The sequence below is a fragment of the Anser cygnoides genome, chromosome 13, assembly GCF_040182565.1.
Source record: "Anser cygnoides isolate HZ-2024a breed goose chromosome 13, Taihu_goose_T2T_genome, whole genome shotgun sequence".
Taxonomy (NCBI): Eukaryota; Metazoa; Chordata; class Aves; order Anseriformes; family Anatidae; genus Anser; species Anser cygnoides.
The window spans coordinates 11941553-11956875 of NC_089885.1; the positions used below are offsets into that span (position 1 = coordinate 11941553).

General features: G+C 63.0%; 1 protein-coding gene across 7 annotated transcripts in view; it reads right to left on the reverse strand.

Annotated features, from left to right (window-relative positions):
* NLGN3 (neuroligin 3) overlaps positions 1-15323 on the reverse strand; it is a 35178-nt gene that overhangs the window by 4892 nt on the left and 14963 nt on the right. For 2 of the 7 annotated variants that reach the window (XM_067004779.1, XM_048075108.2), the window contains exons 2-6: positions 12509-13223; positions 11401-11460; positions 6228-6287; positions 3719-3868; positions 2070-2255 (exon numbers count right to left, since the gene is read on the reverse strand). In XM_067004779.1, coding sequence (XP_066860880.1) covers positions 2070-2255; positions 3719-3868; positions 6228-6287; positions 11401-11460; positions 12509-12986 — 934 coding nt within the window. In that variant the 5' untranslated portion in view covers positions 12987-13223. Of the gene's footprint in view, positions 1-2069; positions 2256-3718; positions 3869-6227; positions 6288-11400; positions 11461-12133; positions 12183-12508; positions 13224-13946; positions 14161-15323 lie in introns of those variants that run through there. The other 5 variants (XM_067004782.1, XM_048075125.2, XM_048075132.2 and 2 more) reach the window with 5 other exon arrangements.

Sequence of the window (15323 nt, forward strand, 5' to 3'; positions counted from 1 at the left end):
CAGCCCCTGGCCCCTTGGCCAGGAACCCACCCGCCTGCGCGCGCCGGGGCTGGCAGGGGAGCCGCGGGTCTCCCCGGCAGCCAGACACAGCGTGCGCAGCACCAGCCTCCCGTGTCTGCCTCTCGCCGCGCCTGGCAGAGCAGGCACAAATTAGCAGCTTCATTAATAGCTCTTGATCACTATGAGTTTTATTTTGATCCGATAAAAACAAACCCGCCTGGTCTGCAGGCTGTGTCTCAGCGTGGCTCCCCTGCCATGCTGCAGAGCCGGCTGCCGGCCCCGTCCCCGGGGAGATGGGTGCTTTGGAGCAGGCCTGGGTGAGGGCGTCCTGTGTCCGTTTGTTCTGATGCAGCACTGGCTGCAGCATCGAGAGCTCCCCTCCCTCCTCACTGCATTCACAGCCATGGCAGCGAGAGAGCTGGGTGCTCAGCACCTCTGTGATGCAGAATGGGAGCCCTCCGAGAGCATCCCCCACGCTGCAGGGAGCCCACACCATAGCCTAATGGGGAAACAAGGGACATGGCACCCAGACACAGGGTTTAGTGGCAGAAAGCCTGTTGTGACCCCAAAAGGTCTGAACTGGCCTCTCCAGCTGTGGATGGAAAGCCAGGGAGCAGCTGCAGCCACTCAGGGGGGGCAAGGGCTGGAGGCCCCAACCTCCCTCAGCCCCTCCTCACGCTGCCGGGTACAGCAGCGCACCCGGTTGTGCTTCCAAAGAGGTGTCACCACCGTGGGGACAGCACGGCCACGCACAGGCCCCTGTGCCACAGAGCATCCCCTCCCTGCGCGCAGGTGGAACCCCTCCTGCTGCTCCGGGGTCTGCCGAGATCTACCCTTCATGGCACAGCTCTGGATTTACCACTTCACACAAGGGAAGCATCTTCTGGGTTTACCAAAGAAGATGGTTTCTCCTAATAGCCATTTGTGCTTGAACAAGTCACCTGAAGAGGACAAGGCACCATCCCCAGCAGCATCCTGCTCGGGAGATGCCAGGGCGGCAGGAGGACAGAGGGCTGCAAAGAGCTGAGGCGCTGACTTCGGGCACTGGGCACTCACACAGGAGCATGGACTGACTACGGGTGTCCCAGGAGCCCAGGGCGGCAGGGAGAGCAGCTTACACAGAGCAAATGCATCCTCCATATATGTTACTTGGGCTAGACCACTCTTTACCTCCCCTTTACCTTTTACCCACACTTTGCTTTCCTTGTTTCCAAACTTTCTCTACACTTGGGCTATAGCAAGCCCTCCTTTGCCCTTCTTCACTCCAAGCTGGCAGGGCGCAGGTGATGGTGACAGCAGAGCAAGCAGGCTTAGGGGCAGACTGGCCCTGAATTCCCCAGATCCTGGACCAGGACCGGCCCGGCAGGACCAGGCAGCACGGTACATTTTGCCCTGCTCCATGTTCAGCCTCCGCCACCTGATCGGCCGTGCTGTTTCGGAAGGTTTTTCTTCACTCACTGTTCCCAGGCTCCCCAGCAGGGCTGCAGCTCTTCACAGTACTGTCATTTGTCATACTTGCCTGGGTTTCTGTGGGGCGGATTCATGGCGGTGCCCACCGCCCCAGCATGGCCTGTGCCCCTTCTCCCCTGCACCACGCACGGGGATGTGGCACTGCCTGAGCATAGTGCTTGTGCCCCAAATAACCCCCTGTGACCACGTCCACCGGGCTCCCTGGCAGTCTGGTGCCCTGCGGACCACGCTCAGCTCAGGTTTTCCTCCCGCTGTTTCCTTCAGGAAGTTTAGGCAGAACAACTCCGCTCTGATTGCTGAAGATCTTTTTTTTTTTTTCAATTTTCAATGTAAATTTATTCACAGGTGGTTTATATGCATCTGCTCTTATGCCAACACAATCTTGTAGCATAAACAATTCCTTTCTTTATCTAGAGTAAACATTCTGCAGTATTTACAATACGATATCAATCACATCACCTCCACAAGCGCCGTGCCAGTCTCCACACTCCCAGACCTCTCCGGCACGACGGGGCCTCGCTCCCTCCCCGGGCTCACGCCCACTTTCGCCCCTACTCCCGCGTGAATTGCTCGGCAGCTCGGGCACGGCCAGCACCTACCTTCCGAGTGGTGGGAGAGGGTGAGCAGGCTGACGCAGGAGGCGCCGATGCCGGAGCCGAAGACGGTGATCCGCAGGGGATCCCCGCCAAAGAAGGCGATGTTCTCGCTGACCCAGCGCAGCGCCTGTATCTGGTCCAGCAGCCCGTAGTTGCCCTTAGCAGCCTGGTCCCCCGTGCTCAGGAACCCTGCGGGTGAAACGGAGCCCGGTTAGGGACGGGGGAAGCAGCCTGCCCTCCCACCCCTCCCTGAGCCTGGGGGCGCTCTCGGGGACCCCGTCCCAGCGGGACCAGCAGAGTCCTGCGGGTGCTGCGGTGACACTGCGGTGCTGCACACGTGGGGACGAGGAGACTGGGAGTGCTGCCTGCAGGCACCGACGGGGCGACGGGCACGGGACACTGCCCTGCCCCGACCACCGCCCGTGCCAGCAGCCTCACGCACGCTCGGAGGGAGGCTGGGGAAGCACCAGGGAGCGCAGGCAGGCTGAGCGCACACAGCCAATGCTTCCCATGGAATAGCGTGGTCCGGAGGAGGCTCTATAAATGTAAGGAGGTGGGCTGGGCAGAGAGGAACCGACTGCAGCTTAAAACACAAAGGCTCTCAGTGAGAAAGATGCTAAGAAACGCTTTCAATAGCAAAGGTAACACCCAAGATAAGCTATCGATGTTTTAGCTGCCTTGACTCAAAGCAGGAAGCTCAAGCCATGGCATGGAGGCTGAACTGAGGCAGGTAACACGGTGGCAGGGAGTGGCACGGTGCTGCACCGGCACCGCAGTGCTGCTGGCACTCTGCAGCTCTTCCGTGGAGATGCCGATGGCACCATATAAGTTTTATTTCAGACTGTATTTTATACCTCTTAAATTAGCGCTATCAATCTTAAAGGCAAGACTTTTAATATTGAAAGGTCTCGGATAGGCTTCTTTTTACTGAAAAGCCTATTTCCTACCAGGTAAATCCAGGCAAGACTGCTGACCTCTGGCTGCCTTTCCAACAGGATGTGGGGCATGGGGGTGTCAGAGGTGTGGGACAGGGAGCCCCCGTCCTGGCTGGGGTGCGAGCAGCAGAGCCTGTGGGGTGGCTTGGATGGGTTCTTCCCCAGCAAACCCCTCGGAGGGCTGAGCACATCTCCGCGCTTCTTGTGGGAGACCACGGTGCGAGCAAAACCACCCTTATGCCTCTCCTGTTCCCTTCCCCAGGGGATGCATCTGGGACCGTGCATTTCCCATGCAGGGCAAAGGGAGCTCCTGGGGCCTGCCCTGGCCCCGTCCCAGGGCTGCTGGGGCACGGCACTGCCTGGGCAGCTCGGACAGCATCCACGGAGCAAAGAGGCAGCTCCTGCCGGCGGGGGAGAGCTGATCTGTCCCCCGGGGCAGCCAGGCAGCACCCGCTGGCAGCTCAGCGCTCTGAGCCCTCTCAGGAGGTGATGCTGGGTAAACACATTTATTATTTATTTAACCACAGACCAATATTTGCTTTCAGCTGAGCCAGGTTGTGTAAATGAGCCTGGGTGGCCGGTGCCAGGAGCCTGACCACGCCGTTGTGGCTGCTGTGGGTGCTGCCACGTGGCACCGTGCTCGGCCGGAGCACAGACCCCGTGCCTCCCCGTCCCCCTGCCCCCCGTCCCGCCACCCGGCGCTGGCACAGCCCATACCGAGCACTCCAACGCGGTAGTTGAGGGTGATGACAATCACGTTCCCGTAGCTGGCCAGGACGCTGCCGTCTATCATGTTCCCCGTGCCCTCCATGTACGAGCCGCCATGGATGTACACCATCACCGGCTTGGCCCCGCTGTCCCGGATGTCTGGAAGGAGAGGAGGTTAACCACAGGACCCCGCCAGCAGCCGCAGCACCCTGCCGGGAGGCAGACCATGGAGGAGGAAGGCAATGCCAGCTGCCAGGACTGGGGAGGGGGCTGCAGCAGCCAAACCCAGAACCCAAAGGCTCGGCGCAGAGCTGTGAACCACCCACCACCACCCCAACCCCGCCAGCCCCTCTCCGGGTGGTGGCAGCCCCTGTCCCCGTCCCAGCACTGCTGTCTCCTTGCCGGGAGCTGCCCAGGGTCTCAGCACATGCAGGAGAGGCACGGGCTGGACCCAGCTGCTCTTCCCCAGAGCCGGGCTCTGGCCGTGGGCAGGAGCCGGCACCTCCGTGGTGGCAGCGGCTGCGGGACACCGGCAGCCCGGGGCGCCCGCGGAGTCTGTCCTCGTGTCCCTTCTTCAGCTGGCCCCAAGCCCTCGGCTCCGGGAGTGCTGGCAGCTGGCATTGCGGAGGGGCAGGGACGGGGTGTGCAGGACCTGGAGGGCGGGGGGGCACTGGTGGGCGCTCCCACCTCTGTCTCTCCCGCCCCCCCCCTTTCCAATTCCCTGGGAAGGCAGAAACCTGCCGGCTGCCGGGATGCGAGCCCATGGCACCCCAGTGCCCGGACACAGACATGGCGATGAGCAGACAGTGCGTGCGCGTGTGCGTGTCGGGAGGTGAGCGCCGAGGCTGGGCAAGGACAGGTCATGAGGCATGGAGTGAGGATGGGGAATGGGACCCGAGGGACGGGGAGGGAGGGCTGGGGGAGCCTAGGGCGGGGAGCAGCCACGCGCTCCCTCTCTTGCCTGCTCTTATCCTGGGGAAAGTCCCTACCGGTGCTCAGCACCTGGCACATCTCCACCGTGTTGCACAGAGGCAGTTGCACCCATGCTGGTGGTGCCAGCTCCCACATGGTGCCCAGCCCTCTCCCATGCTGCCGAGCCGGTGCCGATGGACTTTGCTCTCCCCTGTGCTCACCCGCACTCAGTGCCTTGCACCGGTGGGCATGGCCGGCACCAGGCACGGCCCTCGCCCCCCCTCGGCTGCCCCGACCCCTGCCCCATCCCTGCCTCCCTCACCCCCCGCACCCCATCGCCACCGGCTGCCCTGCCCGGGGCCATCCCGGTGCCAGCCTTGCTCTGGCAGGAAAACTCTTGCTGGGGCCGCCTGCGTGAAATCCCAACAGCTCAAACGCCGAGCCTGCGGCTCTGAACTCTCCTCCCTGCCACGCGCTGTCACCGAAATGCGAAGGGACATCCCTGTATCTGACCGGCAGCAATGGCATAACAGGGAAAAAAAAATGGTTCTTAATCTTCGCAGCACATCTTAGTGTGCAGGGATTTACTGCAGTCAAATCACTTAGGATGGACGCCAGTTTACATCCTGGTACAAGAGATCCTGGGGCACAGGTTACTGGGAGACAACAACAGGTTTTGATACTGCCAATGAACAGGCTTTTCATCTGCTTCCCAGAACCCAAATGCCATCTGTCAGGACAGGCTTGAGCTGCCCCAGGACTCCTGCAGACCACGAGGTCTCAGTGCCCTCGCCGCGTTCCAGCTGCATCCTGGCAGACCTTTCCTCCCGACTCCTCCTCACATCCCTGCAACAAAACAGGCCGAGTCCAGACCCTGCAGACAAGCAGCCCTGTTTTACCCAAAATTGCCCATTCTGCAGCTTTCTTAATTCCTGGTGTAGATCCTGAATCGCACCCACTTGAAGTCGCCCTTGCTCTGCCTCATCTGGCACAGACGCCGTGGCCACAAGCAAAACCTCGCTCGCATTGGGAAAAGAGTGGGCGCAGCACCCCCAGCACCGGGGCCGGGTACAAATCCTGCTCCGGGTGCAGGGGACAGAGAGCTGGTGGCACTGCTGGCCCGTGGCATGGCACCTAGAGCTGTGTGGGGCCGCCCCTCGCCAGCACCCGCGTTCCTTTCCCGCAGCATGGAGCGAGTCGGGAGTGGGCGAGGGCACGAGGGCACGAGGGGAGGGCGCAGGCTCCCGCTGCGCATCGCTGAGTCCGGAGGGATGAGGCTGGAGGTGGAATATGACCGGGCTCGGGGTGAAATGGGCCCAGGTGCCCGAGGGCTCCTTTGCTCCCAAGCTGCCATGCTTCCTCCCGGCCCTCGCTCGAGCGGAGCGGGGGCAGCCAGCAAACTTCTCCTGAAGCACAACCCCACAAGCTTCCCCCGGAGGAGAGGAAGGGCCTGAGCCCTGCACAGCCGGCCCCCCGGCCCCCCGCCCCGCGCAGCTGCCCAGCGCCGAGACAGACACACACGGGGCTCCCTGGGGATGGCAGCGGATGGCGGGCAAACGGAGTTGCTTTGCGTGTCATGCAGTGGCAGCCTCGAGCACAGAAATACCTTCGTCTTCATCCCCGTCATTATCCGCTAAGTCCTCTCCCTGTTTCTTAGCGCTGGCTCCTAGGGACCAAACACGAGGAGACAGAACAGAAAGGAAAAAACAAAACAAAACAAAACAACAACAAAAAAAAGAAAAAGAAAGAAAAAAAAAAAAACCAAAAGAGAATTCAAAAATAGCATGATAGCAGAGACGGTGGGGCCAGGCCTGCGCCCCACAGCACTGCTGGCTACTCACACTGCACCTCTCCCAGAGCCACGGCAGGGCAGGGGGCAAGGCTGCCCCGGCGCCGCGATGCCGCTCCCCAGGGCCCTTCCCAGATCCTCCCCGGGGCACTGGGGGGGCGGCGAGCATCCCAGAGCGGTGTCCCTGCCTGCCCCTGCGGCCCCGTCACGCAGCACAGCGATGGGGCGCGCACAGGGGTCCCCGCTGCCAGCTCTGCTGCCGCTGGGGACGGCCGTCCTCTGCCACCAGCACGGCCGAAATGCCACAGTGCCCTGCAGCCCTGCTCGGCGCACCACAAACCACCGGATTGTAACAGGAGCACCCCCACGCCCCCAAAAAACGTCAGTTTCTGTAAGGTCCCGCACAGCTCGGAGGTCCCGCCGGGCACCAGCATGGTCCCAGGGCCCCGCTCCTATCACCCCGGCTCCGTCCCAGCAAGGGGCTGCTCCATCAGCGAGGTGCAGCCTCGTGTCCGGATGAGACGAGGTGAAAGTGGCTGCAAGAGTGGCTGGGAAGCCGAAGTCGGGGAGTCAGTCCCACTGCCACCCCTGGACGTGACACGGGCGGCACCTGTCCCACTTGCAGATGACAGAGATGGGGGGGGACAGGATTTGAGCGTGGGAGGAACCAGTGATACGGGCGGCTCCGTGGGGCCAGGTGGAAGCAGCCATCATCAGCAGGGTGAACCCGCGGTGCCGGCCGAAGCCCTGGCTGGGGGCAGCAGCCCCGTCCCGCTCAGAAGACAAGAGCGGGGTGTGAGGGGGAGCGGCGAGGCGCATCCGCCGCTGGTGAGCTGCACAGCACCCCGTGCCGTGACCCTCTGCAGGCAGCCCACCGAGCAAGGACCAGGAGGCTGGAAAATCCATCAGGCAAGTGAAGCTTGAGGGAGACAAGGTCATCCAAACGCTGACAGCGGGAAGCCGAAGGGAGCTGTGCTCGCTGCTTCCCCAGGCAGGACAGGCCACGGAGCTGTAGTGACACGGGAAAGCGAGTCCTGCTCCACGGGGCAGAGGCTGCGGAGCCACAGGAGGCAGGGTTAAGCCCGACAAAAAGAAAACCTTTCTGGCAGATCGGGCAGAAAATCAGTGGAAGTGATGGCCTGGGGAGGGGGTTAAGAAGAGGTGTGACAAACGCTGGGCACAAATGCAGAGCAGCTCCTGTCCTGGGGCAGGGACATCTCCAGAGCCAGCTGGATGTTCCCCGAGCTCACCTCCCAACCCCCTGCTCTGGGTCCTGCCTCCTCGCAGACGTCCTGCTACACCGATCCCCCCAGCCTCACCCCAGGAGCCCCTGCCCTCTGCCCTGGCACCCCAGCGTCCCCCCCCCTGCTGTGCCCCCTTCCCCACCCGGCACGCAGCCCCAGCCTGCCTGCGGGCAGGCGCTGAGGGCTTGACCGGCTGCGCCTTCGACAGGGAGAGCTGCGAGCCCAGAAGGCACTCAAATGACAAAGTACCCGTGCAGTGTTTGCTACGCGGAGCTCCTCTCCAGCTTCCCTGGCAGTGCACAGGGAGAGGGATTTTCTCTGATGACTGCTGCAGGCGGCAATCCTTCACCCAGCCCGTGCTTCGGAGCTGGGAGAGGTGGCACCGCGTGGGGAGGGAGCTGGCTGGGGCAGCCGCAGCTGTAGCGAGTCCAGCAATGCTGCTCACCCCCACAACCGATGCCCCGCGTTCCCGTAAGAGAAACAACACAGTAGGTGCTCTCACACCTTCCTCGCTGTTTGCTCGGTTGCCTCCCAGCACCTGCTATTGCGGTGCTCAAGGCCACCGCAGCAGGAGCTGCTCCAGCACGGGCTGCAGCCCAGAGCCCAGCGCTGCCCTCCTGGCCCCCGAGCTCCCTGGGCTTGTCTGAGCTTCTTGGTTCACAGCCGGGAAAACCAAAGGACTTGTGGCTCCTGCTCTCCTCACCCATCAAAAATTCATGCTGCTCACCCAGCGCAAGTGCCTGTTACGCTGTTTAACTGCGAGCTGACTGCGGAGTGACATTGTTCGGGGTGATAGAAAGGATGCATATGCTCTTATCTGAAGTCCCTAGGAAGATTTAAGCTCAAGTTCAGTAAAAAATAAAATCAATTTTCCTTAAACAGGAGCATCCGCACCGGATTTGTGCTATCTTAAGCAAACTGTTCCAATAGCACTGACGCCAGTGCAAACAGCGATAAAGAGGGCAGGGATCCCAGCTCCTTGCAGCCGTCGTGCTCGGCGTGGTGCAGATAAGAGAGGAGCAGGAGCAGGACCCAGTCCTTCTGCGGCTCCAGCAGCCGGGCAGGAGCCTTTCCTCCGTGCTGCCCGGCGCCTCCCTGCCCCTGGGCAATGCTGAGGAGCCATCTCCATCCTCCCGGGGCCCCACAAAAGCACCGGACTCCTCGTGCCCTGGTGACTGCCAGCACTAACGCCGCCCCTCACCTTTGTACATCATGCCCCGACACAGAAGCAGAGCACAGGGGTGGCCACGTGCCCCCAGCCATGCCACAGAGGTTAGGCTGGTCGCTAGTAAAAACCAGGGGGGGTTCTGACACGAGCATCCATGGGCCCTATGCTGTGCGCACGTACACGCTCCTCCGGTGGGCAGAGCTTTATTTTCACAGCAAAACATGAGCAGCAGCTGAGCCTAGATCGTCCAACAGATCCTCCTGCACAGTGCACGGCTAATTAGTCCCAAAGCACTGCTGCCCTGCCCTGTCCCAAGGGAGGGGACCGATGTGCACCCAGGCAGGAAATAGGAGAGGGAGACAGGGACGTTCTTCTGTCTCGTGGAGACGGGGATGAATTCTGATAAAATCTTAGCCCTTTGGCTGCTATGAGATGAAAACAACAGTAAGGTGAGAGCCGAGGCATTTCAAACCACCAAAATACTAGACAGGCTCTCGCTCTGCGAGAGGAGAGCTTATTGACCAGTCATACACAAAATGGTCTTAGAAATAATAATCAGGAGGATTGCTGGACGAGATGATGTTCAAATGACACAGAGTCCGAACAAACAAGCACTGCAGGTGTGTTATCCTCGCCCTAAGCACTACTAACCCAGGACATTCAGAGCTAAGTGCCTCTTCACGAGTTATTCAATTAATTCGAGTCAACAGACACCGGCTCAGCGGCCGGAGCTGAAGGGCAGCGGCAGCAGCCAGGCGCTTTAATCCTCTGCACATCACGCCTGGATGCCCAGATCGCTGGCTCTGCCCGTCCGCGAGTCGGTTCTGCCAGCACGGGGCAGGAGGCACGGGGCAGGAGGCACATCCCCGCCGCCTCCCTGGGAGCTGCCACCGCGCGGGGACCGCGTGGCACGGGCCACCAAAAGCATCCTCAGCGGGACTGCAAAGGAACTGCTGGCGGGCAGAGCTGGTGGGGGGCACAACAAGGAGGCGAAGGCGCCCGAGGTGCTTCACTGCGCCTTGCGCCACCCCTTCTCCTGCCCTACCCCAAGCCCCTCTGCTCTGCCCGGGCTGCGGGGGGCTCCCGCGGGGACCCCAGCCCCAGGGGGCCGGGAGAGGAAGCGCTTTGAAGTGGCTCGGTGTCGCTGGCACAGCCTGCGCCGGAGGCAGCGTGCGGAGACTCCCTAATGCGCCAGCCCTTTCAGGGGCAGCCTTGGCACTCGGAGAGATGGCGTGTGAATAGCCAGGACAGCGACAGGAAAAGCAAAGCAAAGAAACCAAACGACAGAACTCAAGGGGGGGGGGAAAGAAAAAACAACAACAAAAAAAAATAGTCGCTGGAAGGAAAGAGCTCCCCAAACCTCTGAGCCCAGCTGCGCCAGCCCCGTGAAACGCGGGGGCACGAAGAGAAAAGCGGCGGGAGCCGGGGCCCGCTGCGCGCGGTGCCCGGCACGGCGGGGCGGCGGCGGCGGCAGGCGGGGAGGGCAGCTCCAGCCCGGCAGGACACCCCCTCCTGAGCCTTTCAGAAGAGCTGGTCGGCCTGGCCGCGGGCACCTCGGGGCAGCGGGGAGGACGGGGCGATGCAGGGAGCAGCCTGGGCTCTGCCTGCCTGTGCGGGGCTGGGCGGTGGGACGGAGGGAGCATCCTCCAGGGACCGAGGGAGACAGGAGGGGGTCCGGTTTGTGCATCTCCGCTCCCCGGCCCGTGGCACTGGGGTTGGGTCGGGATTATTCCGGGTGCCCAAGCTGCAGTGCAGCAGGAGGAGCCCCGCACAGCCCTGGAGACAGCGACGAGACAAAGCGGAGCTGTGTCTGCGCTGGAGATGCTCTGCCGCCTCCGGGGAGGCTGCAGCTTAGGGAGGGTGTGATTTGAGGAGGTGGAGAGCACATCCTGAGCTCGCACAGCCGTGTCTGTGAGCGTGTCTGTATGTATGTGGATGTACGGATATAGGGATGCATATAGCCCCGCCAGCACAGCCGAGGGCAGACCAGAGGCTGGGGCAGAACATGGCAGCGTTTACACAGCCAGGCGAGGACTGATGCTTTAACCACAGAGCTCTGGCTGCTAACGACCAGGGATGCAACAGGGGGAAGAGCTCAGGCCCCATCTACAACCAGGCGCTCCCCTGAGCGGGTCGGTACCCGGGGCGGGAGGGAGCCCCTTGCCTGCTCTGGGCAGAGGGCTGAGAGGTGCAGCCCCTCCAGCCCTAAGGGAACAGGCGCATTTAGGCGTTCCCCGTGACCAAAGGGACCGGGAAGCACAGGCTCAGCCTGCCAGCAGCTGTTCTGAAAGGCCTGGGACAACAGGAGCATCCCGCTCTGCCCTGAGCCCGTGCTCAGCACCAGCCCCCAGCTGCGGGGCGGGGAGCCGGGGCGGCCGCGGCACCCGCGGGTCCCTGCGGGCGGGGAGCGGGCGGCAGCGGGGCAGGGCTGCTCGGGGCCCGCGGGCGGTCGCGGCACAGAGAGGCGCTGGAGGAGCACGCCGCGGGGCCAGAGAGAACCGACAGGCACCCTCTCACTCTCTCATTCTCTCTCTCTCTTTCCTCTCTGTGCCTCTCTGCCGGTCGGCTTGCTACATACCTCCTTTCCTACATATTTTCTTGTTGGGCTTTCGGGTGCATTCCTTGGAAATCCGTTTTACTGTAAAATGAATAAAAGACTACAAAATAACAGGAGGCTCCACCGGCTGGAGTGGGCATGCAATCACAACCACGCTGCCGCCCACCCGCCGCCCCGGGACCGCGGGAGGTGGGGAGGGAGCGGCACCGTGGGAGGAAAACTCTGGGCCAGCCGTGCTGGGCGGGTGGGAAGGCGCAGCCGAGAGCCCACCAGGACGGAGGGGCAGAGCTGGCGAGGCTGCCCTGCGCAGGGCAAACCCGCCCCGTGTCCCATCCAGCCCCCTGCAGCCCCCGGGGCTCCCGCGGTGGTGAGGCTGTGGCGGGCACGCGGGCAAGGCGCTGCCTCCTCCACCCTCTACTTACGGTTCAGGTGGGATGCCCTGCGAAGGAAAAGGTTAGCCAGGAGGCAGCCGGTGCTGCTCGGCCTCACCACCGCGGGACCGTGCCCCCCACGTTTGGCTGCGGCTGCAGAGCGATGCCCCCAACCTCCCGCCTGCATCGGGACCCCCCCCAAAAGGGCTTCTGCGGCCCCAAAAAGGGCTCTGTGGCCCCTTCCTGGCCCGAGCAGCCCGGCCCCGGGAGAGGCAGAGTGTTCCTCCCAGCGGCGGCCGCAGCCCGTGCCCACGGCTAGCGCATGGACCTGGGGGTGGGGAGGGGGGGAGGAAGGACAAACCCAAACCAACTCAAGACAGAACCTGGCACTCGGCGCCTGGGGAGCACAAACCAGCTCGTCGCTCTGTGGATCTGCGGTCAGAGAGTCTGATTCAGATTTAGCAACACAAGAGAGGAACCCGTGACGATGCCATGGAGGTGGAAGGTGGGGGGGGGGGGACGGGACCGAGAGGCGTGGAGGGGCGGGAGCACGCGAGACAGAGATGGCAGCTGAGGGCGAGCTGAGTGGCCAGAGGAAGCTTTCCACGAACAGACAGCATGCTGCAGGGTCCACAACCACATGCTTCAAACACAACACCCAGGTGAGACCAACCGCTGCTGGGCAGGGGCAGGGGCAGGGCGGCCCCCCCTGCCCTCCCAGAGCGCTCGCTCCTGCGGGCGCCCCGGCGGGGACTCACCATCCTCCGTGGGGATGTAGATGTTGAGGTACAGACAGTCCTCGTTGGGGTCCTGGATGTAGGTGGCCACGATATCCAGGTTGGAGGTAAACCAGATGGGCAGCATGATCTCGGGAACGGCGTTGTGGATGTTCTGGGGGCAGACTGGCGAGAAGTGGGTAGCGTTCCTGATGCCCGACCAGGAGGGCGGTGGCTCGGGGGGCATGAACCTCTTCTCCCCGACTGGGGGGGCGGCGTAAGGCACCCCCAGGTACTGGTCCACGGGTCCCAAAATCTCGCTGGGCAGCGGCACGCGCACCCCCCGTAGCTTCCCATAGTGCGTGTTGACGGTGGGAGAGTAGACCTGGCCCTCCATGCGCACGACGGCCGAGGCGAAGCTCAGGACCCACAGGGCGAGACGCAGGTCCCAGCCGGCCACCAGCTCAGGCACTTGGAGAACAGGGGGCAAGAGAGGGCTTCTCCAGAGTATCAGCCACATCGTCCGGGAGGAGCAGCACCAACATCCAGGCCTGAAGCTCCTGGGGCAAGGGCTCAGCGCATCCCCATCACGGCAAGCCTCCGGTTTTCCCAGCAGGAACGGCCAGATCCGTGGGGCGGGAGAGCCCGGCGACTCAGGGACAGCGACCCGGAGCGACGTGCCGCCGCGCCTCAGAGCCTGCGAGCTGCCTGCTGCGGTCCCCCTTCGAACGGCCCGGCCCGGGTGGGATTGCTGATGCTGCGGAGAGACGGAGGGAATTAACAGCAGACTCACCCTGTGAAGAGCCACAGGGCTGCAGCGCCGTGGGTGCCCGCTCCTACCTGGACGCGAAGCGCTCCCCTGCTCGCGAGCCCCTGCCGTGCTCGAGAAGGGGCCGGCGTTCACCCCCCTGGGGCAAGAGCCCGGGCTGGGATGCTGGGGAACACCCGAGGTGCTCCAGGAGACGGAGCCCCGAGCACGTGCGGACACACAGACAGCGCCCGTCCGCACACGCTGAGCCCATCCATGGCACAGAGGGACCCCGGGCACTGGGTGCTGGGTGGGCAGGGGTCCATGGCCATGTCCCCCCCATGCCAGCACTGCAGTGCCTGCAGCCCCATCCCCGTGCTGCCCCGCAGAGGGTGGTGGGGGCACGGACAGCGGGCAGGTGGCCGGGGACGGGGACCTGAGGCCGCGTGTCAGCGTGCAGGGCCGCGGCGGGGAGCCCTCGCTGGAGGCTGCCTGGATTTTCGGCGCTCTGCCCTTCCCCTCCCCGCTCCGCCTGCCGCATTCAGGGCTTATGTAAGGGCCCCCCCGCCTCCCCCCGGCTCCCAGGGACGGGCACACCGCGGCCACGCTCGCTCGTGGGCTCCCGGCGTGGGTGAGAGGCCGGATCCTGGCCTCGGCAGGCCGGTCCCTGCTGAAGACGCTGCTCGGGGAGGGGGTCAGAGGCTGCCGCCCGTCTCAGCCACACGTGCTTACCCTGGCAGGGACGGCGGCAGGGCACCTCCATTTTGTCCCAGAGCATCCTTAGGTGCCCACCTGGTAAATCTCTCCGAAGCTCGGAGGGCAGCAGAGCTGCACTGGAATTACTGGAGCACAAAATAAGGGCTGTGTGCAGATGGAAGGAAGAGGCTCTGTTCAAGGCTCAGCTGGGCAGGGACTCCACTAATGGAGAACACCTCATCCAACGAGGAAAATCCGCAGAGAAAAAAAAAAAAAAATACACGGAGGGCGTCTCAAATCTGCACTGCACATGTGCAGGCAATTCACTGCCGGTCATTAAGGAAATGGGCCTGTGCTGTGCCTGCCCTCCTGGTATGCCCAGGGAACACAGCAGGCTCAGAAATCAGTGTCTGACAGGCGTAATAAGAAACACTCAGCCCAGAAAATCATGTTGCTGCATCCGGCCCACCCGAGCCGCGAGGCTGTGCGGGGCTAGGAACGCAGACGTGCTTCCAGAGCCCACAGACAGCAGCGGTGTGAGACAGGGACGGTGCCAGGAGCGATGGGCGAGGAGGAGCGGCAACATCCAGGGCCTGGGCACGGCCCGGGGACACCCGGCTGGGGACAGCCCTGAGGGGTGAGGTGTCACGGCTGGGGGGATCCTGCTCTGTGCCCCGGAGCACCCCTCTGCCCCCGCCTGCTGCCTGACCAGGGGAAGGGGGGAGGCGGCGCCAGACAAGCACGCACTGCAGGACACTGACAGTGGTGTGTTACCCCCCAAAACAGGTGCTGAAGCCTACAAAATGCAATGCGAGAGCAAAAGAAGCGTACCAAGGGCCAGAAAGGCAGCCGAGGCACCCCAGCACACCGAGCTCTGCGGTCGCACCGCTGCTGCCGCTGCCCCGCTCTGCCCCCAGCTCCGGAGGAAAACCATCGCTCATCCGCTGTGCACGGCGCTGCTGGAAGGCAAATCATCCAGCCCACATCATCTGCTCCTCTTCCTTTGGATGCCATGGGTTAGGATGAAGCCAAATTATTAATGACTGTCGTATCTCGTTGGCACGCCTGGACGCTACAGGCAGCTTCGATAGCGCCCGTAACTCCCAGCAGAGCCATCTCACTGCCAGCCCTCGTTCCTGCTCTGCAGGAGCACGCACGCCGCGGCCCTGTGGCTTACCAGAGGATTCCCTGGCTCCAAGCTCTCCCAGAGCCGTGGCCGTGCATTGCCTTGAGCACGGCAGCTCCAGCACTGCCTCAGCCAAGGGATTTCACAGTGTGAGGCACACCGGGCACCACAAAAGTAGGGCTGAGTTCACCACCCACTTCCCATCTTTGGAGTGGCCGCACACCTGGCATAGCCACCGTGTCATTGCGTACTGCACAGTGAAGGAGAGATTATTTTATTTTATTTTT